We start from the raw sequence: 25,967 nt of genomic DNA on the forward strand, positions 1-25,967 counted from the left end.
ATTTGTAATTAACGTATTATATTGACACATTAAAATATACACAGATTGAAAACACACCAAACATTTTAAAATGGATATGACAGCCTATTCACAGACTATTTTAGAATGTAAAAATATGAAAGTAGTAAAGACTTAATCCTAATTTAAATTGTTTAAGCTTTTTTAAAAAAAACTGTCCTTGTTTCAATTTTGTACCCATGTCAGTATTTTTGTTTGAAGTTCACCTGTGATGTGTGCTCTTGTTTGTAGGGTGTTGTTGTTGTTGTTAAGTTATTGGGTAAAATGACTGTCTCCATAAAGTATGAAGTAAACCGGTGATGGTTAGCCAAAAGGCCTCTGTTAATGTCATGTGGATTGATCTTATTTTTATTCTTATTGCCGATCAAAACTGCAAGTTTTAGTCAGCACAGATAACAAACGGTTACAGAATTTCAAGGCTAATTCTTCTTTAGCTGTATTAGCATTCACTTACATTACTGAAAGTTGTAATTAAAGATCATCTACTATGCTGGTTATTATTATTATCTTTTTAATTCTTTAGTTGAATAATCAAGTTGTACATGCAACATTATAAAAACATTTTAATATATATATATAACAATACAAATAATATATTCAATAATTAAAGTCAAATAAAGTAAACAAAGAAAAGTCTGAATCACCATAAGCCGCCTTAATTTAGGTTCTTCATGAGAGATGTAATAGTTTACTTCATGGGGTAGAAATACATAATAAACAAGGATAGTTGTGTCAATTATTTTAAATATTGAAATGTGTGCTTTAAATGTTCACAGCCTAAATATTCTTGATTATAATTTAAATTTGTCATTGTTCACCCTCTGATAGAGGTACATAGATAGCTACATCCCATATAAAGCATCAAAAGTAACATTATATTCATAATCACTGGCAATTGAAATAATCTGAAACCATACCCCACAGATTTATGTTTGAAAGTCATCATTTTTAACCTTCTAGGACTGGCTATTAAAGGGACAGGACTACCGGTAAAGAACCAAATATAAAAGATGCAATATTCAAGGTCAGTAACCATAAAATGGCATGAAAATTCACTCCACATTCATATATTACAGATTCCCATTTTTTCGCCAAGTTTTGTGAAAAAGACTGACTTTGACCTCTCATATCCTATTTGGGGTTTATCGATGTGGCGTGTACATCTTCATGTCTTTCTGATCACTTTTGCTGAAGACACCTATATGTTTACACTTTATCATAAGGGTGTCATTTCCTGCACAAAATATGCTCTAAAAATGACCTAAACATTAGGTTTTTGGGGGGGTCTAAATGGTCAAAAATATGGGGGAACCCCAAAAAGCAACATTTTACATAACTAAACAACAAGACGAGTTGAATGATATTATCATACATGGAGACTTTCTCTTACTGGTGACTCTGCAGGCATTGGACAAAATAAAATTGAAGTTATTTCAAAGCACTCCTAAGTACTTCTTATGAACACAAAAAAAGACACGAACAATAATATTCTCATAAGAATAGAAATCATTGAATAAAAGACATAAATACTTTAACCAGACTTCTTAACTTTGTAACGCTTAATTAAATCAAGAAGCTTTACATATACTAAACATCCAGGTTAAACAAAGGGCTGCATCTGATAGATTTACATTTATGAATTAAATATTTCCCCAATAATAAAAAATGATCAGAAATGAAGTGGTATAATTCATAGAGTTATTCTCATAATATAATATATTTTATTAAAAAACAGAAGAAAAAAACAATTTCTGGAGATGGGACTATCAAAAAAGTTGCTGAACTGTTTGTGGTTGTAATTATGCAATTAATACCTACATCTGCAAACATGTTACTTATATCAGCAATAACTGGGTAAATTTAATGAAGAGCTTTATACTGGATTTCACAGTGTAACAGAGGATAATTCTTAGCAGTTAACCAGGTTTTCTGCCAATTCATTTTTCCTTTAATAATTGCCATCTTATAAACTATATGATAATGGATTAATCTCATTTAATAAAGGGATATGAATCCTGATAAATGTATTATTGCATTTTTGTTCCAAAATAGGTAAAGTGCCAATACATTTGTGTGATAACGCTTACATAAATACAACAAGTTCACTGGAATAACATTTAAAACTAAATAAATTCTAGAAAATATACATAGAAATCATATTTTGATATAAACTTGTGATAATCTAATATTGCCATCAATGTCAAAATAAACCTAAAATAAAAATAACATTGTTTTTAACACCAGCTTCTAACAAATAAAGACTAATTTAATCCAAAATAAATCTATTATTCCAAATGTCAATTTATTTGGTGAACAATTAGTTATGTGCTGCCCTTATGCTTCAGAATAAATCTGACAAATGACCTGTAAATGAATGCAAAAAAAAGCCAAAAGGATGATCCTTGATTGTAGGAAAATAAAGATGAGGCCACATCTATAGAAATAAATAGCAAACTGGTAGAACGAGTCACATCTTACACATATTTAACGCTGAAGACTGAAGACACTTATGCATCAAAGAAAGTTTTTTGGATACAGCTAAAAAATTCCAGAAAAGGTTGATTTCTTGCATAAATTGAACAACTTTAGTGTGAACTGTCACATTTACCATATGCTTTACTTATCTGTTCTGTGGAGCTTTCTTTCTTTTGGCTTAATCTGCGTCTTTTTCAACATGGATGCCTGAGGCAAAGTCAAACTTCAGCGCCTCATTAAAGCAGTGAGTAGGGTCACTGGGGTGAAAAAAAAAATCAGCGCAACAGCTGTATGAGGTCCTGCTTCCTACAGAGCTCTATCAAATCCTCAGTGATCCCACATGCATACTACATAGTAAATTTAATTTCAGCTCTGTGGCATTAAAACAGATTTTTAGAATGTCAAATAAAAACTTCCACATAAAAGACAGGTTTCTACCATCAGCAGCTGGTCTCTTTAATGAGAACAGGTAACTGCAATACACGTCCATCACTGACATGGCAAATTCATATAAGCCATTTTATAGATCAGAGGTGTCAAATTCCGATCCTGGAATGCAATATAGTGGCTGCAGGTTTACCTTCCAACCAATTTCTTCACCAGTGACCAGTTTCTGCTATTAATTGACTTCTTTTCTCTTTACTGTAATAGTTTTCTTTTTTAAGACATGGTCCTCTGAATTGATTATTGTTTTTCATAAATGGCAACTAAACAAAAATGAGATGTGAAGTGAGCCAACAGATGACCAGATAAATTGGGGTCTCACTCTAACCAGTTTTGTAATTAGCAGGTAGTTTTTGTCGGCTCATTTTGTATCTCATTTTTGTCTGGCCACTAATTAAGAAAAAAGGAACAATTGATGATTCTGAGCCTTAAATACCAAGACAATTACAATTAAGGTAAAAAAGAAGAGTCTCTAATTAAGAAAGGGGTTAGAATGACAACCTACAGCCACACTAGCGCTACAGGACTGGAGCTGAAGTCCCTTGCTCTATGGCAGGGGTGGCGAACTCCAGGCCTAGAGTGCCGCAGTGGCTGCAGGTTTTCATTCTTACCATCTTCTTAATTAGTGACCAGTTTTTTTCTGCTGATTACTTATTTTAATTAACTTAACTCAGGCCCCATAGTTGTTTCTTTTTTTTAATTAGCAGCCAAACAATGAGAAACAAAACAAGCCACCACATGACCAGCTCCCCTGTGTCATTACACAATATCTGAAATTAAAGAGAGGTGATGGTCTTGGTAAGGTTGATCTCTCAGGTAACCAAAACATTTTGAAAGCACTCTTAGAAAGAACAGAAATACAACAGTTTTCAAAATTTGTGCTGTGGCAGAATGAGAGCAACAACAAGCCATGGAATTAAATAACAGGTTTAATTAACAGCAAGAATTGGCTTCTCATTAAGAAAGTGATTGGAGTGAAACTGGTTGGAGTTTGAAGCCCCAGTTTAGCTGGTCATCTGTCAGCTCGTTTCACATCTCATTTCTGCTTGGCTGTCATTTAATGAAGAAAGGAATCAAGTCAGAGGGCTGAACTCTTCTAACAGGGCTATTAAAGTGATGGGGAAAAAGTTAATTGGCAGTGAAAACTGGTCACTGATTAGGAAAAGGGTTAGAATGAAAACCTGTAGCCACTGCGGCACTCCAGGCCTGGAGTTTGCCACCCCTGCTCTGTGGTGTGCTAAAAAGCACCTGTGGCGAGGGTACTCAACTCCAGTCCTGGTGGGCCGCAGGTTTTCATTCTTACCAGTTTTGATATTAGTATCTAGGCCTGGCAGATAATGAAACTTGGTATTTAATTATATGGGTGGTTAGTGCTTTCATTCCTCCAAGACAAATCTTTATCACATTGTAGAGTTTCATTTTTCTTAGAACATTATCCATATGTTTTGTGGTCTGGAATAGATTTGTACCTCTTGGACTTTCCTTTCTCATTCACTTATTTCAAAATATTTTATTAACACAGATACTTCATGATGCATAATATAACATGTTTCAATGGAATTACATTAGCTGGAGAGCTGGTGGCTTCTTTTTCATTTATCAGCTAACTTAACTGATGGCTGGTTAAGAAAACAGTCTGTCATTTTCTAACCTGCTAAGTCCTGGACAGGGTCTCATGGGTCTACTGGCTAACATAGGGAACAAAGCAGGAACAGGCAACAATTAAAGCTTTAATGCAACTGTGTAAAATTAAAATAGGCACCGAAGGATTCTGAATTATAATAAACCAGTTAACTAAAACTAAGTCTAAGAAAACATATTGCTTTAGTAGTGAATAAATGGTTTCTAATTTAAAAAAAAAAAAATCGGTAAAGCAAAAACCTGCAGCCACTGGAGACCTCTAGATCAAAGCTGAGTACCCTTAGCCTATGGGGGATCCTTGCTGCCCACTGTTATCAGGCAATTCAGTGCTTCTTCCTGACATCCCAAACTAAGTGTTTATACTTAATAATTATAAATTTATTTATTGATTGATTGTATTATTTGTCTTTTAAGTATGTACCTTTCGTTTATGCTGCTATATGCATCCGAATGTCCCCTTTGGATTAATGAAGTGTATCTAATCTAAATGAATTTCCCTGTAAGGGATAATAAAATTAAAGGTGAGCTGGGTTGGTCATACCAAAGGAGAAAAGTAATCATTTTAAAGATTATTTTTGGAATAGGGGTCAAGTTTGACTCATTATGCAACAACATCTTTTTGATCCATTTAATTTGAAATAGCACCTCAGCCATCTTTTGTTTAAATTCTACACATCACAGCTGTGTGATTTATTTGAACTTAAAAATTGATTGATCGATACTGTTAGACCATATCGAGGGTATGGTTATTGTTTTTAAATATTCTAAAAGAAACTGAGCGTTTACTTAACTTTGCAATTAAAAACATGACTTTTGTGTTTTAATCGAGAATAATGCCGCTCTCACCTGCCCGTCTAGCGCTCTAACAAATATTACTGTTCAAAATCATCTAATTTTTTTTTTCCTTAAAATAAAATAACAAAGCTGATTTGTAGTTTCGGCAGTATGGGAGTTCTTGAGCCAGACGTCTAAAATGCGGCAACGTCAGTCTAAGAGCCTTATTAACATGTAACCGCCGTTAACGATGCCAAACGAACAAGCGGGTAGAAATGTCTCCCAATACAACTGTCGCGATGCGTTTCTAAGAACGGGGCACAGCAGCCCTAAGTCCCAACCGCATTAATTTGTCCGTGAGATGCCACTGCCAGCCTCGAGAAGCCCCACGGCCTGAGCAGCGCCGCACAGCTGCTCACGCTAAACCTCCTTCCGCATTTTCCTGCGGCTCTGTGGCTGTGACGTGGCGCGCTGACGGCGGGCTCGGCACTGGAGGAGCTGGGGGCCGCTAGCTCGTCTTTCTGTGCGTGTCAGTGCAGCTCGGAAAGGCTGTCGGCCCCTCCCTCTCTGTATCTCTCCCCGGTCCCTCCCGTCTCGGCGGCCCGCCCTGCCACTGACGAGCTCCCGATCGAGCCAGGCCCGACACTGGGGGGCATTCGAACGGCCTTGAACACTGCGGTTTGTTGGAAAATAAAAATCCAAAATAAACATACAAAGTTGCCGGTGAGCGATAACAAGGAAAGCGGCTGGCTGGTAAGGTGGGCTTAATCGGAACTTCTCGAGTTGGGAAAGCTGCCACTTCTGTCTTGTGTCTTGTTGTTGTAATTTTATTTAAAATCTGAAAAGTGCAGCGCGTTCGCTTAGTAGGCCTAAGGCTTTGTGTGCTGGCCCAGGCCGTGAGGAGGCCGCAAGTAGGCCTCGGGTTGGGTGCATTGTTAACGTGAAATAAACGAATTTACAGTTAATACACAGTAATAACGTATTGTGGTCTGTGGGGGCTAATGCGATGGGCATGGAAACGTCGGTTTTACTGTCTTTATTGGTATTTTTAAAACGTCTTGGGTGCTTGTGTTTAACACAATGGCGATTTTTTTTTCAAACGGAATTACGAAAAGTAGGAGGGATTAAACGCCATCTTGGCTCCTTCTTATTGCGTTTTAATAACTTACACAGAAAAGAAGGAGGAACTACGCAATTGGGGCAAAAATAAAAGTGAAACAGATTGGGCGGAGCAAGAAACGTGCCGCTCTTTCGTGCGGCGGTTGTGTGTTCGAATAACTCAATTTTACTATGTTTCACTCGGCAGTTTGCTGAGGTCCCACGTTTTCGTGTTTAAGTGGACGAGCTCGTCTTTTTTTTTTCCAGTTATTATTATTTTACACACTGCTCGAACCAAGAAACCTGCTTGCTACCCTGATGCAGAATTACTATTCCTTTGTTGGCTGGCTGGGATGCAAGTAAACGAATAGAATTTGAAGTATTCAGTCCATTTGCGAGGATTAACCCTTTTTGACGGTGGCATTACAATAGTAATTAAAAAAAAAAAAAACAGAAAATGTGTGACACGTTTGTTACACAATCTTTGTTACCTGGGAAGTTGCATAAGACAATGGGTGTCACTTAGATTGCCTTTGGTTAACCAGGTCTACCAGAAGTACTTTGTAACTAAGTGCCTTTCTGCAGATTATCATTTACAGATGTATAATATTTATATGCCAGTATAATGGCTGGTAGACAGTGCTGTGTAGTGGGGTAGGGCAGTCTTAAGGTATGGGCACTGGCCGGGGGCCCCGCAATGTTTCCGATGCCTATGTATGTTTCTGTTTTGCTGGCAAAACTAGGGGCCCCTGCAGACTTCTTTGCCCCAGGGGCCCATGATGCTGTTATAAGACCGCCCTATTAGTGGTTAAGGCTTTGGATTTCAGACTGAGGTTGTGGGTTCAAATGCTGGTAGACATTGTAACCACAAGGAAGTCACTTCACCTGCCTGTGTACTCAAACAGGACAGACAAAAAGAATCAACTAATTGTATTTCAAACGCTGTAAGTCTGTTTGGATAAAGGAACTAGTCAAAAAAAGTAATAATATTATTAGGTCACTGGAGCTGCTTAATCTTAAACATACTATGCCCAATTATCCATGCATTACAGTAATTCCTGCTTTTCCTACTGTCTTGGCTTTTATTGATGGGCATTGAAAACATACATTTATACAGGAAAGTGTATTCTTTTGAAACAAAACGGATAATCTATAGGAATGATGTAACATCTGAGGATGTATTATGATTATTAGATATATTTCAATTTCCATGTATGTTTATGCAAGTATTTCTTTTTGTGTTTTTTGTCATTTGTATGGGGCCTCCCTTAAGTCCAGTGATGTAAATGTATATGTAAAGAGTTTTGTAGCACCGTGGCGAAGGGCAGGGCGTTCAAAGTAAGCAGATGTGCATATAAATGTAAATGACTTGGAGCGGGGGAGTCCCCTTTCAAAGTCTGTGTATGTGAATGTTTATTACAATGTAGTAGCTCGTAGGAGTCCCATTAAGACTAAAGTGATGCTGTCGGCCAAAAGTATTTCCAGAATTTGCAGGCTCCATGGTCCTAGCCTCCTCTGTGACTGTTGCCCAATATCTTACACCAGTAACCGCGCACTGCATGATAACGTGCAGTGGATACACTTGACTTGAGCAGTCATTGTTTTCATACTCTTTCTCTCTATGTGCTTGCTGCTTCCTGAGCAGCTCTTCTTTTGTCCACCCTAGTGGCCTGCCACTTCACTTCTTTGGTCTGCATCTTTTTCTTGTTAAAACTGATTAAGTCAGTGTTTGTGTTGCAATTGCTTAGTACTTTTTCCTTATTTTTTCACTTAAGCTGGCACTTAAGTTTTCAATCTGCCTCAAGAATGATTTGAGATATGAAGAGGTAGGGGAAGTGACGGCGAAGGTGGTAGGGATGAGAATGGCGCCGGTATTCATGTGCCGCACGATCTCCCTGCTTCTCTCTGCTGAGAGTTGATTCTACAATAAAGTAAAATAAAAAGAAAAAGAGGAATAACGTTGAAGGTCAATTATCACCCCGAAAGCAGATAGTAGACATCATGTAGTATATACAGTACAGGCCAAAAGTTTGGACACCCCTCCTCATTTAATGTGTTTTCTTTATTTTCATGACCATTTACATTGGTAGATTCTCACATTGAAGGCATCAAAACTATGAATGAACACATGTGGAGTTATGTACTTAACCTTCAGGTGACTACCTGTTGAAGCTCATCGAGAGAATGCCAAGACTGTGCAAAGTAGTAATCAGAGCAGAGGGTGGCTATTTTGAAGAAACTAGAATATAAAACATGTTTTCAGTTATTTCACCTTTTTTGTTAAGTACATAACTCCACATGTGTTCATTCATAGTTTTGATGCCTTCAGTGAGAATCTACCAATGTAAATGGTAATGAAAATAAAGAAAACGCATTGAATGAGGAGGTGTGTCCAAACTTTTGGCCTGTACTGTATGTGTACCAAATTTCAGGTCAATAGATCAAATGGTTTGCAAGCTATAGGTGAATTAAAATTCTGGACAGACAAACGAACAGCCACGAATATGTTTTTTTTTTTTTTGGCTAAAAGGAAGTAGAACAAGACCGACTGACTGGTTGCAAGTGTTTTTCCATTACAGATGAGAACTTTAAATGAATTTTGTTGCTTTTTATGTTCTTTTCCAAATTTCAGTATTTTCTCCATTGTGGTTTCTTCTGTGAACTTTAGTATTCATATGTGTGCTGCTCTGTCCTGTGGACAGAATTTTCCAAATTATGTGGAACATTGACAGTACTTGCTTGAATTTTGTCATATTTCTGTTATACTTGATTTTAAATGAAAAGAAAATGTTACACAAAATAATGCAGCAATGTTTAGGGGAAAAAAAAATCAGAAAAATCTGTTTTTCCTGGGTGCTTGCAAATAAACATCATTTGCTTCTTGTAACCGTGCCTTAGAGTTCAAAAATTAGATGAATGCCTTAATTTATAGTTTTTGCATCTAATCTTTATTTATTAGATGCTTCATTAGTTGTTCTAATTTAATGCTCCGTTAGTGTCCCATTTGCTCTCAGTACAGTCCACATTCTTTAGCTAATTTAAATCTCCCACATATGCGTGATTAGCATGCTGCTAAGTGTAGTTTAGTTTTGTTGTTCTTTTTCTGAAATTCTCTCTCTCTTGTTCACACACACACATCATCCTCGATACCTCTCTGCTTTAAGTGTAACTATCTGGAAGTATTTACTATCTATGATTGATCAGTGATTCATTTTGGAAAGACCAGTAATTTTAAAATGTCTCTTATCCTTTGTAGCCCTGTCATAATCTTAGCAGGGTAGTTTTGGACATGTTTCTCTTGTTTTTTTTTGTTTTTAAACACAACTACTTTGTTATATTCAGTTTGTGCTCTTTTTGATTGTGTGTTGCCTCATTAAGAAATATTACAGTAGATCTGGATTGCTTTCTGTTTTTATAGTCTAGATCAGGGGTTCTTAACCTGAGGTGATGGGTTCAGGGGGTCTGTGAGGATCAGATAAAAATTAACATTTATATATTCACTGTATAGCCCAGTACTGTTGATTTAGAGTAGATGTTGTAGTATTAGTAGTAGTAATGGTAGTAGAAACATAGTACAGTGGAACCTCGGTTCACGACTGTAATTTGTTCCAAAACTCTGGTCATGACCCGAAGTAATTTCCCCCCTAGGATTGTATGTAAATACAATTAATCTGTTCCAGACTGTACGAACTGTATGTAAATATATATTTTTTTAAAGATTTTTAAGCACAAATATAGTTGTACATAACATAGAATGCACAGCGTAATAGTAAACTAAATGTAAAAATATTGAATAACACTGAGAAAACCTTGAACAACAGAGAAAACTAACATTGCAAGAGTTTGCGCTATAGCCTTACGAACCGCTCACTGTAAAAACTATTTTTTAATGAGTTTTAAGCGCAGGGAAAAAAATGAACATTTGAAAAATTCGTAATTTAATAAACCACTAAGAAAAGTTACATTGCAACAATTCACGCTGCAAATCGAAAAATTAACATTTGAAAAATCCATAATAGAAAACTAACAATAAATCACCAAGAAAAATAACCTTGCATGAGTTGAGTTCTGGCATGAAAGTGAGGAGGAACTGGGTGGAGAGGAGGTTACAGTTTTTCCGCCTCTTCCAGAACTTGAGGCCTCTGCCTGGTTAACACTGTAACTCTTTTTGCAACATGAGCTGCTTTAATGGCCTCTTTCTGCTTTAGATTAGTCAAAATCGTAAATACTGTAGGGTAAAAAGAGATTGTATTGAAAGCATGCATGTCTGACGGAGAACAATGCACAGGGAGAGCCTGAACACGTGCTTAAATACAGTAATTGGCGTGTATGAACCGGAGGGGAAACGAAGTAGAGCACAAAGAGTTCACAGCAAAAGCACGCACGGATGTGCAAGCACGCACGTCTGACCGAGAACAATGCAGCACGTGCGGAAATTATCGTCGCTCACAAACCGAAAGGGAAACTGACTCGTTTGTATACTGAGTGTGTGGTCGTGAACAGATGCAAAAGTTTCTCAAACTTTTTGGTCGTAACCCGATTTGTACATGTTCCAAAACATTTGTGAACCAATGTAGTAGATCTATTTTAATTAGGATTGTATTTCATAATTATAACGAGTGGCCATTACTTTTTGCAAAAAGAGGAGTGTTTTTTTTTAGATTGCTTATTTTAAAGTTTAATAATACTTTGCGTGTCATATGTACAAGACAATCAAATCTTGATAAATAAAGTGCATTATGTCCATTGCATGCAAAGTTGTGTTTATGTGAATATTTCTGGAGAAGAGGGTCCATAGCTTTCATCAGATTCTTCAAGGGGTCCATGGAGGTTAAGAATCATTGGTCTAGATCAATATTAAGTTACAAATTCAAAAGTCATATTTTGAAGGATTTCAATTGAAAGATTTGGTATGGAAACTATCTACATCTTGATGTGTACAAAGATTGAAATTTTAAGACCTAGAACTCTCATAAATGGGTCTTAGAATGATCTAGGATCAGTATTGCTGTATTGATTCCATATTTATCTTACCATGCAATGTAGCTGTCATGGCATCTTTAAAAGTCTGCTAAAGTCTTTTATCAAATAACTGAATTTATTTTTTTATTCATGTATGTAAAGGAAAGGTCTCAGATGAGGTATAAAGACAATGGATGAGGATGTGACTGAACTAGAATTGCATCCATCGGAGGCAAATATAATATTTGACACATCAGGTGAGCATTTTGTAGTGTACAAACAATTTTTCTTCAGTAATATTGAGGTGTTTTTAATAAATATTATGGTTGGTTTTATGCCTGTGCATTCTTAAGGGGTGACTGTTTTGATTGACCTATTTTAATGGGGCAAACAGGTTACTCAGATCTGGCTGAGATTTGGACTCCTCTGTATCTTATCGTACTTTGTATATTCAGTCAGTCTGTTTATCTGTCTGTTTTTATTTTTTTGTGCATTCCAAAATATATTTTGACTGCAGCCAATTAAAGCAAAAAAGCTACAGTTACATAACGTGGTTTATACTGAGGAAGTATCAATCAGAAAATATCCTGTATTATATTTTAAGATCTGTTGTAGCTGTCATTCTAGGTAAGAAACATAGTTGCCTAATAATAGACCTGAACATCATCAAAGATATTACCATTAAATTTCCACATTTATTTTGACAGCTTTTCTGTAAATTATTTTAAACTGTTTTTATATGTAATCTTTATTTTTAGACACAGATGCAACTTCTGGAGCCCATTTAAATGGAGATGAAATCGTGCTGGAATTACAAGAAACCGTTTTTGTTTCTGATGTCATTGGTTCTGATGTAACAGTGCATAATTTTACCTCTGAAGATCTGGATGCTGTTGTTATACAAGATGCAGTTGAGGATGTTGTTGCAGAGTATGTGCAATGCTCAGAGGCTGATGATCCTGAAAACTTTGTACATACTGGTGATGTTCTTGGAACTGACATAAAAGCAGAGATTTCTTTGGATCACTGTACTGTTCCAGAAGATGTTTTATCTCCAGATGTTTCATCAGAGGTTTTGTCTGACACACAGAGAGAATTACTGGTAGATCAGAATTTGCACATCTCTGAGATTGTATCTGCAGAGAAGATTTTACATAACAGTACCAATGAAATGGAAATTCCTGTGAGTGCTTTGCAGGTTGATGTTATCCCAGATGTACTGGTGACAAATAATGCCACTGAAGCTGTGATTGATGCTGATGGAATTCCAGTGCCAGATTATCAAAGTAACTGTGGAGATTACCTCATGATTTCCTGTAAGTGTTATCTGTAGTGAATTAGCATTTACAATATCTCTTTGGCCAAAATAACAAATTTCAGCAGGTTTTCTTATTTTTTGTCATTGTCATTTGTTTGAACAAAAACAACATGCCACCCAGGATTTCCTTTTTTCTCAAAATCAGTGTTCAGTATTTTACACAACATTTAACTGGAACATTAAAGCAGTTGAAATTTGTGATGTTATTTATTCGTTTTATTTTTTTAATTTTATTGGGAGAAAATAACATTCCATACAATCAAGTCAAGTTTATATAAATTCGTGATTTTAAAGTTAATTCTGCCATTATATATAAATATATTGATTATTTGTTATAGTACTGAGATTTTTTACAAGAGCTGCTATTTTATTAAACTTTGCATAATGTGTTCTTTGCAGCACCAGTACTAATCATGTTTACTTGTTGCCCTGCATGAATAATTTGACATTGAACAAAGTTTTTTTTTTTTTAAAGTTAAATTGACATCGATGCAAATATTTGGCAGTAGCTCTGCCCCATATTTGCAAAACTATCATGTGAAACATAGTTCATTTGCTGATTGTAAGCTATTGAACATTAAAAAAGTTAACCTTTAATAGATATAATATAAAAACTAGATTACTTCAATCCACATATTAAATTAAAATTGTAATATGTGTTATTATAAAGATATCCCTTCATTCTTTACTAAATGTTTGTTTTTTAACAAGTACATGAGATATCTGAAAATAAGCAAAAATGCTAATCTGCTTCCTTATTTTAATTATAACCATTTAATGTTTACTTATTACTAATGAGCAGTAGATGCATCACTTTATGTAAAAATATTTTATTCTTCAATATAATGGTGGAAATACAATATAATGAAACACTTGTTTTTTCTTTGAAGTGGATTGAATTTTACTTTGCACAAAGTAAAATAATCAGCACATTGAACCAAGACAATGCAGGATTAGTATTGGATATGTACATTGTTGCAGTTTTGATTACTGTAATGGAGTTTCATTTTCATGTATTCTGCATATGTATTAAAATTAAGATTTTTGGTACAGTTTAACATTGCCTGTAACAATCATGGGTCAGAGATATAAACACACAAATACTATTACCAACTCTGGGCAGGGGGAAAAAAGTATGCTTATGAAATACTCTTAGATATGTATTATATGAGGAATCTAGCTCATATGTCAGGATTGGCTTTTTACTTGATGTTCTTTAATATAAATATATAATGAAGCAGAAAATGCAGATGTTGTTCTGTTTAAAAAGTAAACGTAAAATCATATGTTTAAATTTGCTGTTTACACTCTAAATTATTATATGTAATATCAACATTAACTAAATGACTATTGGGGGAAAAATAATGATGGAAAACTAGTGAAAGTAAAATAAGTGTGCTGTAGAACATATTAGACAATTGCATTTTTCTTTTGATGATGCATCTTTGAACAGATTTAAAATGGCTTTTTGTACTACAAAATATTTTCAACATCCTTTTAAATCCTAAGATTTATGTGGCTATCATTTTGACAGAACATTTATCGCCCTTTTACTCTCTTAGTGGATGAAGAAGATAAAATTGTACGTCATGGAAATGAAGATGTTTCTGCTGACACTGGAATTCCAGAACCTAAAGATCTTTCAAAAGAAGATGGACATGAGGTTATTAAGGTCTATATTTTTAAAGCTGAATCTGGGGATGAGGATCTTGGTAAGGGAAGCCTTAGTATTGTATAGTATTAGTATTAAGAATAACATATACATTATTTCTGTTTATTTATTTATTGGTTTGTTTGTTTTTGAAGGAGGTACAGTAGATATAGAAGAAAGTGAAGGGGAGAATGACCATGAGGTTGGGTTACTAGATCAAGGTGATACTGGAAGAATTTGCAGAGAAAAAATGGTTTATATGACTGTTGGTGAACCACAGCAAGATGATGAACTAAGTATGTATCCCAGCATCATACAATATTACCATGTGTGTTTTTTTTTTTTTTATTCTGACCACTAACTGATATTTAAAATGTTGAGATGATAATTTTTTTAAAGTAACATAACTTTTTATTTTTCTTAGATGTTTCTGAAATAGCAGATCAGGTGTATATGGAAGTGGTTGTTGGAGGAGAAGAGGCAGTTGTACAAGAAAGGCAACATGATGCAGCAGTGCTCAATAAGGGCTACATACCCGTAGCCTGGGCGGCTGCTTATGGTTAGTATTATGACAATGAATTTTAATTTATGACTATTGCTATATAAATTTAAATCTATTTTAAAGTTGATACTCATTGTGATGATTCTTTCAAAAAGAGAAAAAATAAATTTGAGTTACTCAATGCAACCACTCATCACAAAGTTATAAAAAATGTGATTCTTCAAGTATTTTTGATTGTGTTTCTACAAATTTTGCATTTAGTACAGAATTATATTAGAGGTATGTGGTATTTGCATATGTGTTGAATAATGGTTCTCAAACTAAGTGGTAACTGGGTATTTCTATTAAGGTCTAAAAAAAATGGTTACAGGCAACCCATAGATCACCTCCAAAGCCCTGCAAGAACATCTTGCTGCACATGGTGTATCTGTACATCATTTTACAATTCAGTGCAATTTGCACAAAGAACATCTGTATGGCAGGGTGATGAGAAGGAAGCCCTTTCTGCACTCACACCACAAACAGAGTCGCTTGTTGTATGCAAATGCTCATTTAGACAAGCCAGATTCATTTTGGAACAAAGTGCTTTGGACTGATGAGACAAAAATTATTTATTGTTATTTGGTTATAATAAAAAGCGATTTGCATGGCGGAAGAAGAACACCACATTCCAAGAAAAACACCTGCTACCTACTGTCAATTTTGGTGGAGGTTCCATCATGCTGTGGGGCTGTGTGGCCAGTTCAGGGACTGGGGCTCTTGTTAAAGTCAAGAATCAGATGAATTCAACCCAATATCAACAAATTGTTCAGGATAATGTTCAAGCTTTAGTCACAAAGCTGAAGTTACGCAGGGGTTGGATATTCCAACAAGACAATGACCCAAAGCACGGTTCGAAATCTACAAAGGCATTCATACAGAGGGAGAAGTACAATGTTCTGGAAAGGCCGTCACAGTCCCCTGACTTGAATATCATTGAAAATCTATGGGATGATTTGAAGCAGGCTGTCCATGCTCGGCAGCCATCAAATTTAACTGAACTAGAGAGGTTCTGTATGGAAGAATGATCAAACATACCTCAATCCAGCATCCAGACACTCATCAAAGGCTATAAGAGGCATCTATAGGCTGTTATATTTGCAAAATGAGGCTCAAGTGAGTACTGATGTAATATCTCTGTTGGGGTGCCCAAATCTATGCACCTGTCTAATTGTGTTATGATGCATATTGCAAATTTTCTGTTAATCCAATAAACGTAATATCACTGCTGAAATACTACTGTTTCCATAAGGCATGTCATATATTCAAAGGAAGTTTCTACTTTGAAAGCTCAGCCAATGGATGTTTCTTCTAACACTAATTAATTATGCTGTCTCATGAGGTCTTCATAACAGTGTTCAGTTTAATGTCTTAAAGAGGTATTTCAACAGATATTTGAGGCTTATTTTGCTGAATGATAAATCAGCTTATTTTTGAAGCATTACACTTTGAAGTTAAATAGTGTCAAATTTCAAACAGACTAGAGACAGTAAGTTAGCGCTTTTAGATATAGTGGTGATGTGGATGCTGAAAGCAAGGGCAGTAAGTAGAATTTGTTGAGAAAGAGAGAGGGAAAGAGAATGCCATGAAGCAGAAATGTTCGGCTGAAATTATGCTTTGTGATACAAGTTGTTATTTTTCACAGATGTAATAACCCATGATAGTTTAAAAGTTAACTAAAAGCAAACAATATTTGCACATCAGTCATCACACATTTGTTTAAAAGCCAAATATGTGTTCTATGGTAATGAGTGGTAAGTGAAAGACAAATGTTACATTTTTATTCAGGTAACCATAATTTTGGAAAAAGAACAACTTTACAAAGTGTCATACCGAGTCTGAAAAGTATAAAATATCTACTCAAACCGTGGGCCTAAATTGGCCTGCCATGACCTTCCTTTTGTTCCACAGGACATTTCATTACCACTTCTCTGTAACAGTCTTAAAGTCTACTATGGGTCCATATTTATTATTTATGCAATACACTGTACAGTACTGTATACTTGACACGTCATAAATTTAGAAAATGGAGAGGGGTAGAAACAGACAGAAATCTAGAAAATGTTAATATTTCTTCATTAAGTTTTAGTAAACAGATTGGCAGGTACCTCATATTTTTCAGTATGTTTGAGATGTAACCTATCATGCATACAGTAAAAAAGGTGTAGTTTGTATTTGCTGAATGGAAAGCTGTTGGTTCAGTAAAGGTATATATCCGGCAAATAAAGTTTTTTTTTCAAATGTGAAATTTGAACTGATATGCAGCATTAAAAAAAATAAAAATGTTTATTTTTAAGGCCACGAAGATATCAAAACTGTAGAAAATGGAAATGGGGCTGCCAGTGTACTACTTCATATTGATGAATCAGATGATGGTGAAAAGCTTTTAAAACAAAAAGCAAAGAGGAGGAAAAGGCTGGATGCTAGACAATTTCAGACAGGTAGTTATGGATTTTTTTAAAATTTCATTTCATAATAAAATCCTATATACATTTTAATGTTTTAGTATGGTGTTAAGTACAGATATAAAACAAAGACCTTTAAATATATAAAAATGTTTTGCTCAAGAGTGTTTTGGAGGTGAAAAGAGTGTCAGACAGAGTAATGATTATGAAGCTGGAAATTGGAGGTGTCATGATGAGTGTTGTTAGTGCATATGCTGCCCCACAAGTTGGCTGTACAATGAAAGAAAGAAGATTTTTGGAGTGAGTTGGATGAAGTGATGAACAGTGTACCCAAGGGACAGAAAGTGGTGATTGGAGCTGATTTCAGTGGACATTTTGGTGAAAGGAGGTGATGAGTAGGTATGGTGTCAAGGAGAGGAATGAAGAAGGTCAGAGGATATTGGATTTTGCCAAAAGGATGGACATGGTTGTGATGAATACATATTTTAAAAAGAGGGAGGAACATAGGGTTACGTACAAGACTCAGGTAAATTACATCCTATGCAAAAGGGTCAATCTGAAAGAGATTGAAGACTGCAAAGTGGTGGCAGGGGAAAGTGTAGTTAAGCAGCATAGGATTGTGGTTTGTAGGATGACGTTGGAGATCAAGAAGAGGGAGAGAGTGAGGGCAGAGTCAAGGATAAAATGGTGCAAGTTGAAAAAGGAATACTGCAAGGTTGAGTTTAGGGAGAAGGCGAGACAGGCACTGGGTGGTAGTCAAGAATTACCACATAGTTGGGAAACTGCAGCAGATGTAGTAAGGGTGACAGCAAGAAGAGTGTTTGGTGTGACATCTGGACAGAGGAAGGAGGAAAAGGAAACCTGGTGGTGGAATGGGGAAGTAGAGGAGAGTATACATAGGAAAAGGATAGCAAATAAGAAGTGGAATAGTCAGATGCAGTAAGTAGACAAGAGTACAAGGAGATAAGGTGCAAGGTGAAGAGAGAGGTAGCGAAGGCTAAAGAAAAGGTATAGGATGAGAACTTTGAGAGATTAGACATTAAGGAGGGAGAAAAGGACCTGTACCGATTGGCCAGACAGAGGGACCGAGCTGGGAAAGATGTGCAGCAGGTTAGGGTAATAAAGGATAAAGATGGAAACGTACTCACAAGCGAGGAGAGTTTTGTTGAGCAGATGGAAAGAGTACTTTGAGAGGCTGATGAATGAAGAGAACGAGAGAGAGAAGAGGTTAGATGATGTGGAGATAGTGAATCAGGAAGTGCAACGGATTAGCAAGGAGGAAGTAAGGAGAGCTATGAAGAAGATTAAGAATGGAGAAGCCATTGGTCCAGATGACATACCTGTGCAAGCATTGAGGTGTTTAGGAGAGAATGCAGTTGAGTTTTTAACCAGATTGTATAATGGAATCTTGGAAAGCGAGAGGATGCCTGAGGAGTGGAGAAGTGTACTGTTGCCGATATTTAAAAATAAGGGGATGTGCAGGACTGTAGTAACTACAGGGGGATACAATTGATGAGCCACAGTATGAAGTTATGGGAAAGAGTAGTGGAAGCTAGGTTAAGAAGTGAGGTGATGATTAGTGAGCAGCAGTATGGTTTCATGCCAAGAAAGAACACCACAGATGAGAAATTTGCTCTGAGGGTGTTGATGGAGAAGTATAGAGAAGGCCAGAAGGAGTTGCATTGCGTCTTTGTGGACCTGGAGAAAGCATATGGCAGGGTGCCTCGAGAGTAGCTGTGGTATTGTATGAGGAAGTCGGGAGTGGCAGAGAAGTACGTAAGAGTTGTACAGGATATGTACGAGGGAAGTGTGACCGTGGTGAGGTCTGCGGTAGGAGTGACGGATGCATTCAAGGTGTAGATGGAATTACATCAGGGATTGGCTCTGAGCCCTTTCTTATTTGCAGTGGTGATGGACAGGTTGACAGATGAGATTAGACAGGAGTCCCCGTGGACTGTGATATTTGCTGATGACATTGTGATCTGTAGCGATAATAGGGAGCAGGTTGAGAAGACCCTGGAGAGGTGGAGATATGCTCTAGAAAGGACATGAATGAAGGTTAGTAGGAACAAGACAGAATACATGTGTGTAAATGAGAGGGAGGTCAGTGGAATGGTGAGGATGCAAGGAGTATAGATGGCGAAAGTGGATGAGTTTAAATACTTGAGATCAACAGTACAGAGTAATGGGTATTGTGGAAGAGAAGTGAAAAAGAAAGTGTAGGCAGGGTGGAATGAGTGGAGAAGATTGTCAGGAGTGATTTGTGACAGACAGATATCAGCAAGAGTGAAATGGAAGGTCTACAGAACGGTAGTGAGTCCAGCTATGTTATATGGGTTGGAGACGGCGGCACTGACCAGAAAGCAGGAGACAGAGCTGGAGGTAGCAGAGTTAAAGATGCTGAGATTTGCATTGGGTGTGACAAGGATGGATAGGATTAGAAATTAGTACATTAGAGGATCAGCTCCAGTTGGACGGTTGGGAGGCAAAGTTAGAGAGGCAAAATTGCGTTGGTTTGGACATGTGAAGTGGAGAGATGCCGAGTATATTGGGAGAAGGATGCTAAGGATAGAGCTGCCAGGCAAGAGAAAAAGAGGAAGGCCTAAGAGAAGGTTTATGGATGTGGTGAGAGAGGACAGACATGCAGGTGATGGGTGTAACAGAACAAGATTCATAGGATAGAAAGATATGGAAGAAGATGACCCACTGTGGCAACCCCTAACAGGAGCATCCGGAAGATAACGAAGTAAACAACATGATTGTAAAATGAAAGAAAACTTTAAAGGCTCATAGCCATAGAAGTAAAATCATAATCAACACCTCAGTAAAACCTCTTCAAGAAAGTAGCTGTTCGCAAACCATTCAACATAAACCCTACCTTAGCTAGAGGGAAATAGAAAGTATTTCTCTTTCTAGAGCAAAAGTAGTTGTGGTGAAAACAATTGTATTTTGAAATAAATGACATAAGAAAATATTTTTAGATAAGAGCATGTCTGAAAGTGCCCTATACAGCTTTAGTATAGCTTCTATTTTAAGGGACACATTTAACTATATAATCTTGTTCAGATAGATGTTTCTACTGAAATATGAAACAGAAGAAGTTTATGAAGTACAAATTTTGCTTACAGTGCATCCGGAAAGTATTCACAGCGCATCACTTTTTCCACATTTTGTTATGTTACAGCCTTATTCCAAAATGAATTAAATTAATTTTTTTCCTGAGAATTCTACACACAACCCCCCATAATGACAATGTGAAAAAAGTTTACTTGAGATTTTTTGCAATTTTTTTAAAAAAAAAAAAATTGAAAAAGCACATGTACATAAGTATTCACAGCCTTTGCCATGAAGCTCAAAATTGAGCTTAGGTGCATCCTGTTTCGCCAGATCATCCTTGAGATGTTTCTGCAGCTTAATTGGAGTCCACCTGTGGTCAATTCAGTTGATTGGACAGGATTTGGAAAGGCACACACCTTTTTATATAAGGTCCCACAGTTGACAGTTCATGTCAGAGCACAAACCAAGCATGAAGTCAAAGGAATTGTCTGTAGACCTCTGAGACAGGATTGTCTCGAGGCAAAAAACTGGGGAAGGTTACAGAAAAAATTTCTGCTGCTTTGAAGGTCCCAATGAGCACAGTGGCCTCCATCATCCGTAAGTGGAAGAAGTTCGAAACCACCAGGACTCTTCCTAGAGCTAGCCAGCCATCTAAACTGAGTGATCAGGGAGAAGAGCCTTAGTCAGAATGGTGACCAAGAACCCGATGGTCGCTCTGTCAGAGCTCCAGGGGTCCTCTGTGGAGAAAGTAGAACCTTCCAGAAGGACAACCATCTCTGCAGCAATCCACCAATCAGGCCTGTATGGTAAAGTGGCCAGATGGAAGGCACTCCTTAGTAAAAAGGCACATGGCAGCCCACCTGGAATTTGCCAAAAGGCACCGGAACGACTCTCAGACCATGAGAAACAAAATTCTCTGGTCGGATGAGATAAAGATTGAACTGTTTGGTGTGAATGCCAGGCGTCACATTTGGAGGAAACCAGGCACCGCTCATCACCAGGCCAATACAATCCCTACAGTGAAGCATGGTGGTGGCAGCATCATGCTATGAGGATGTTTTTCAGCGGCAGGAACTGGGAGACTAGTCAGGATAAAGGGAAAGATGACTGCAGCAATGTACAGAGACATCCTGGATGAAAACCTGCTCCAGAGCACTCTTGACCTCAGACTGGGGCGACAGTTCATCTTTCAGCAGGACAACGACCCTAAGCACACAGCTAAGATATCAAAGAAGTGGCTTCAGGACAACTCTGTGAATGTCCTTGAGTGGCCCAGCCAGAGCCCAGACTTGATTCCGATTGAACATCTCTGGAGAGATCTTAAAATGGCTGTGCACTGATGCTTCCCATCCAACCTGATGGAGCTTGAGAGGTGCTGCAAAGAGGAATGGGCGAAACTGACCAAGGATAGGTGTGCCAAGCTTGAGGCATCATATTCAAAAATTTGATGCCAAAGGTGCATCTACAAAGTATTGAGCAAAGGCTGTGAATACTTATGTACATGTGATTTCTCAGTTTTTTATTTTTAATAAATTTGCAAAAACCCCAAGTAAACTTTTTACACGTTGTCATTATGGTGTGTTGTGTGTAGAATTCTGAGGAAAAAAATGAATTTAATCCATTTTGGAGTAAGGCTGTATATTTCCATATAGATTAATTTTTTCACAAATGTCCAGGTGGTGGCAGCACTTTCATCAATTGAATATTACAAATGATTACTATTTTTCAGTTCAGTAATTTTTTAATACTTTCTAGTATTTTTATAGTTTTAATATTTTTCCTGCTTACAACATTTTTAATTAAAAATTGCATATTTTATTTTCTAATGTTTAGGTCTGATTTTTGAAATCTGCTACGTATTTTATTTTTTAAAAAATAATAAAAATGTGTACTACCAGTAAAAATTCTAATACCCCAAACTTTATGCTATGTAAATTTTCTTCATAGCTTTAGTTAATTCTCATTTTGAGTTTGCAAGGGTTTTTCTCTTGGCAGTTTGGTTTTCCTTCCACATCTCAGGGACACTTGTGATAGGTTATTGGGTGATGTGTGTGTGAGGGCCTTAGGATGGACTTGATGCCTGCTCCTAGTTCTGGCCCTCCATGACACTAGATTGGATTCATCAGGTTTAAGAATGTTATGCTGTAGATTGTTTTATATCTCTTGTGTATGTAATTTTACTGCTATGGTTTAAAATATTTTTTACAGATATTACCTGTATGTACTGCAGTTCTACTTTCTGATTCTAGTTTCCACTTAAAGATATTAGAAAATTCCTTATATATTCATTGTAAACTTTGTTTTTTCTTTCCAGCAATTATAATTGGTCCTTATGGGCAGCCATTGACTGTTTACCCTTGTGCAATATGTGGGAAGAAGTTTAAGTCTAGAGGATTTCTAAAGAGGCACATGAAAAATCATCCCGAAATTATGAATCGAAAGAAGTATCAGTGCACAGATTGTGATTTTACTACAAATAAGAAGATTAGTTTGCATAATCACATGGAGAGCCACAAGCTGATGAACAAAGCTGAGAAAACCAGTGAATGTGAGGAATGTGGAAAGGAATTTTCCAATGCTGCTTTGTTGTTTGCGCATAAGTTGGTCCACAGGGATAAAGGATCTACAAAGATGTACAAATGTAAATTCTGTGATTATGAAACTGCAGAGCAAGGTTTGTTGAATCGTCATCTTCTTGCAGTACACAGCAAGAGTTTTCCTCACATTTGTGTAGATTGTGACAAGGGATTTCGTCATCCTTCAGAGCTCAAAAAACACATGAGAACACACACTGGAGAAAAACCGTATCATTGTATGTACTGTGAATATAAATCTGCTGATTCATCAAACCTTAAGACCCATATAAAGACTAAGCATAGTAAAGAAATGCCATACAAGTGTGAGCGTTGCTTTCAGACATTTTCAGAGGCTGAAGAGCTGCTGCAGCACAACTTTACTCATGAAGAAAATAAAACTCACCAGTGTTCTCACTGCGATCACAAAAGCTCCAACTCCAGTGATTTAAAAAGGCACATCATTTCTGTTCACACAAAAGACTATCCTCATAAATGTGATGTGTGTGAAAAAGGCTTTCATCGACCATCTGAACTCAAGAAGCATAAGATGTCCCACAAAACCAAAAAAATACATCAGTGCAGGCACTGCGACTTTAAAATCTCTGACCCATTCACTCTTAGTCGTCACATACTTTCTGTACACACCAAAGAACAGCCCTTTGCATGTAAACGCTGCAAAAGACATTTTGCCCAGCGAAATGAACTTAAAAAGCATCTGAAGACTCACCGTGGAAGGCGAATGTACCAGTGCCAATACTGTGAATATAGTACTGCAGATGCTTCTGGCTTCAAGCGACATGTTATTTCTATTCACACAAAGGATTATCCACACCGCTGTGAATACTGCAAAAAAGGTTTCCGTAGACCTTCTGAAAAGAACCAGCACATCATGCGACATCATAAAGATGTGTTGTCAGCTGAATGACAAGACTTAGGCTCAGCTGTAGAAAGTGATTTGGATTCTGACGCGTTGACCTCCTCTAGTCGTTTGTTAATTTCACGCAGAGAAGATGGTTCTGTGCCAGGAAGGAAATATAGCACATGCCACGAGTTCCTTTTATTACTATGTAAAAGCAATTCTAAACAAACAAAAAAATCCTCATGACAGATGATGTTGAGTTGAATCAGTCTGGAGCACAGCTAGAATTTGGAGTCATAAGAGTTGCTATTATTTCACTGGGCTATTTCTTGTCTCCCTTTTTTATTTTTTTACATCATCCTTTATGTTCCAGTAAAATAAATGAATTGTGAACTTTGGAGAACCTAGCAAAAAAGTTCAGTAATAAATTATTTTTAAGAGTAAGTTAGGGCCGGGGTATTTATTCATACAAGTTTGGCAAAAACAGTAATTTCTTTTAAAATTGATAAAGTAGTTCTTGTTTTACCTGTTTTACATGTCTCATCCATGGTCAAACAGGTACTGTGTTAAGAAACCATTAAAAAATTGTGAAATACAGGTTTATCTTCCAATTGTTTTCTCTTGATTATTAGACATGTGGTTAAGCTTTCAGTGAAATAATTTTTCTCATATGACACTCTGTTCTGTTACACCCTCATTTTTCTACTTCTTGACTACCGTGCAAAGTGGACTATAAAGTGGTGAAACTGGGCCGCTGTATTTGAGAGATGATAATAGTTTGCTTTTCTCTGTGTGCTGTTGAGTATCTTGCCATCTGCTGCACAAAATGATTATTTACCCAAAAACATCCATATACAAAATGCAATTAAAGTTTAAAAAGATGAGAATACAATAATGAGCGATCTGTCAAAACAAACACCTGGTATTAGCACTTAAAATCTGCTTTCTGTTTGCACTGCTTTTGTTATTTGTGTGTATATATAACAAATGTACTTGTTCATGTAGTTACGTGTAATTTACATTTTGTGCAACAGCTAGCTTGGTATTCTAGCTTAAATAAAGAAAATCATTCCTTCACTTGTGTGAGTGATTTTGCAGATTCGTTTATAGTATTCTATAAAAGATGGTGCATACCATGTAATAGTTCTCTAGAATTGTGATGGAATTCACAAAGTTTGTAAAAAATGTACCGAAGAAATAACCAGGGAGGAGGATTTTTTTTCCTCCTCATAATATCATTGGAGTTTGATTGCAAATACTTGATGTAAATTAACGTAGCTAAACTGGCAAGATCTCCCATATTCACAACACTGTAGGGGACAGCCATTGGTATATTGTAGTTTGTGGTATCAACCTGGATAATTAGGAAAATATCAGTATTATTACAATATTCAGCAGTAGATGCAGTAAATATGTAGATGTGGCTCTGCATCAGAAGCTCTTTTGCTTATTAAAAAACAATCATAGTGGTGTAGTAAAGTCTTCTACATTGCATAAAACTTAAGTTTTGTGATGAAACACATGACTAACACTAAGCTGTACTATGTTCGATAAACGGTCTTGGTTTCTTGAAATATATATACTTTTTTAAAAAAAAATTTTTAACAATCATTTGACAGTGTCACACTTAATGATATACTCTTGCTGTTTGCTTTTATTGTTTCCAGCTTACATGCTTTATTAATTAATTCTTAAACAACTGTAATATATGGCACTTGTTTTTCATTGGGCGAATGAGAGAAAGATAACCGAAAATGGAATGATATTTTGATATTTATGTATATACCTCTGAAGTTTACTTATCTGGAGTAATCTAATTGTTCTGAATACATTGTTTATAGTAAGTGTGACACATCTTAACTACATCCTACGCTTGATTGTTCATATTATATATAAACGTCTACGTGTGGAAGTGTGTGTGTCTGTCTGGCCCGGAAGTGACAGGTGGAGACGGGGTAAGGGCTCTGCCTCCGAGGAAACAGAAAATTCACTTAGCCGCTAATAACACGAGCGAGTCCAGCACATCAGCAAAACGAAACCTCAGAAGAAAGACAGACAAAGTTGCTTAGCCACCAACATTGGCAAGACGGTATCCCTTTTACTTTTCCTCCCGCCGCTGATGCACAAGCGAAATGAACACGTCTGCAA

At 36.6% G+C, this 25,967-nt stretch overlaps 1 protein-coding gene across 2 annotated transcripts; it reads left to right on the forward strand.

The window, feature by feature from the left end:
• The first annotated feature begins 5,557 nt into the window (after positions 1-5,557).
• Positions 5,558-24,896, forward strand: LOC120523897 (zinc finger X-chromosomal protein-like). 2 transcript variants are annotated; one of them, XM_039745597.1, is made up of 8 exons: positions 5,558-6,110; positions 11,575-11,669; positions 12,171-12,728; positions 14,293-14,442; positions 14,537-14,677; positions 14,806-14,940; positions 17,220-17,363; positions 22,699-24,896. In XM_039745597.1, exons 2-8 carry the CDS (start codon positions 11,603-11,605, stop codon positions 23,883-23,885), a joined length of 2,382 nt encoding a protein of 793 aa, XP_039601531.1. In that variant the 5' UTR covers positions 5,558-6,110; positions 11,575-11,602; the 3' UTR covers positions 23,886-24,896. The 2 variants fall into 2 exon arrangements, with proteins under 2 accessions (XP_039601531.1, XP_039601530.1); XM_039745596.1 differs by having other exon boundaries at positions 5,558-6,105.
• Positions 24,897-25,967: the final 1,071 nt, after the last annotated feature.

This window comes from Polypterus senegalus, chromosome 2 (genome assembly GCF_016835505.1).
Source record: "Polypterus senegalus isolate Bchr_013 chromosome 2, ASM1683550v1, whole genome shotgun sequence".
NCBI lineage: Eukaryota > Metazoa > Chordata > Cladistia > Polypteriformes > Polypteridae > Polypterus > Polypterus senegalus.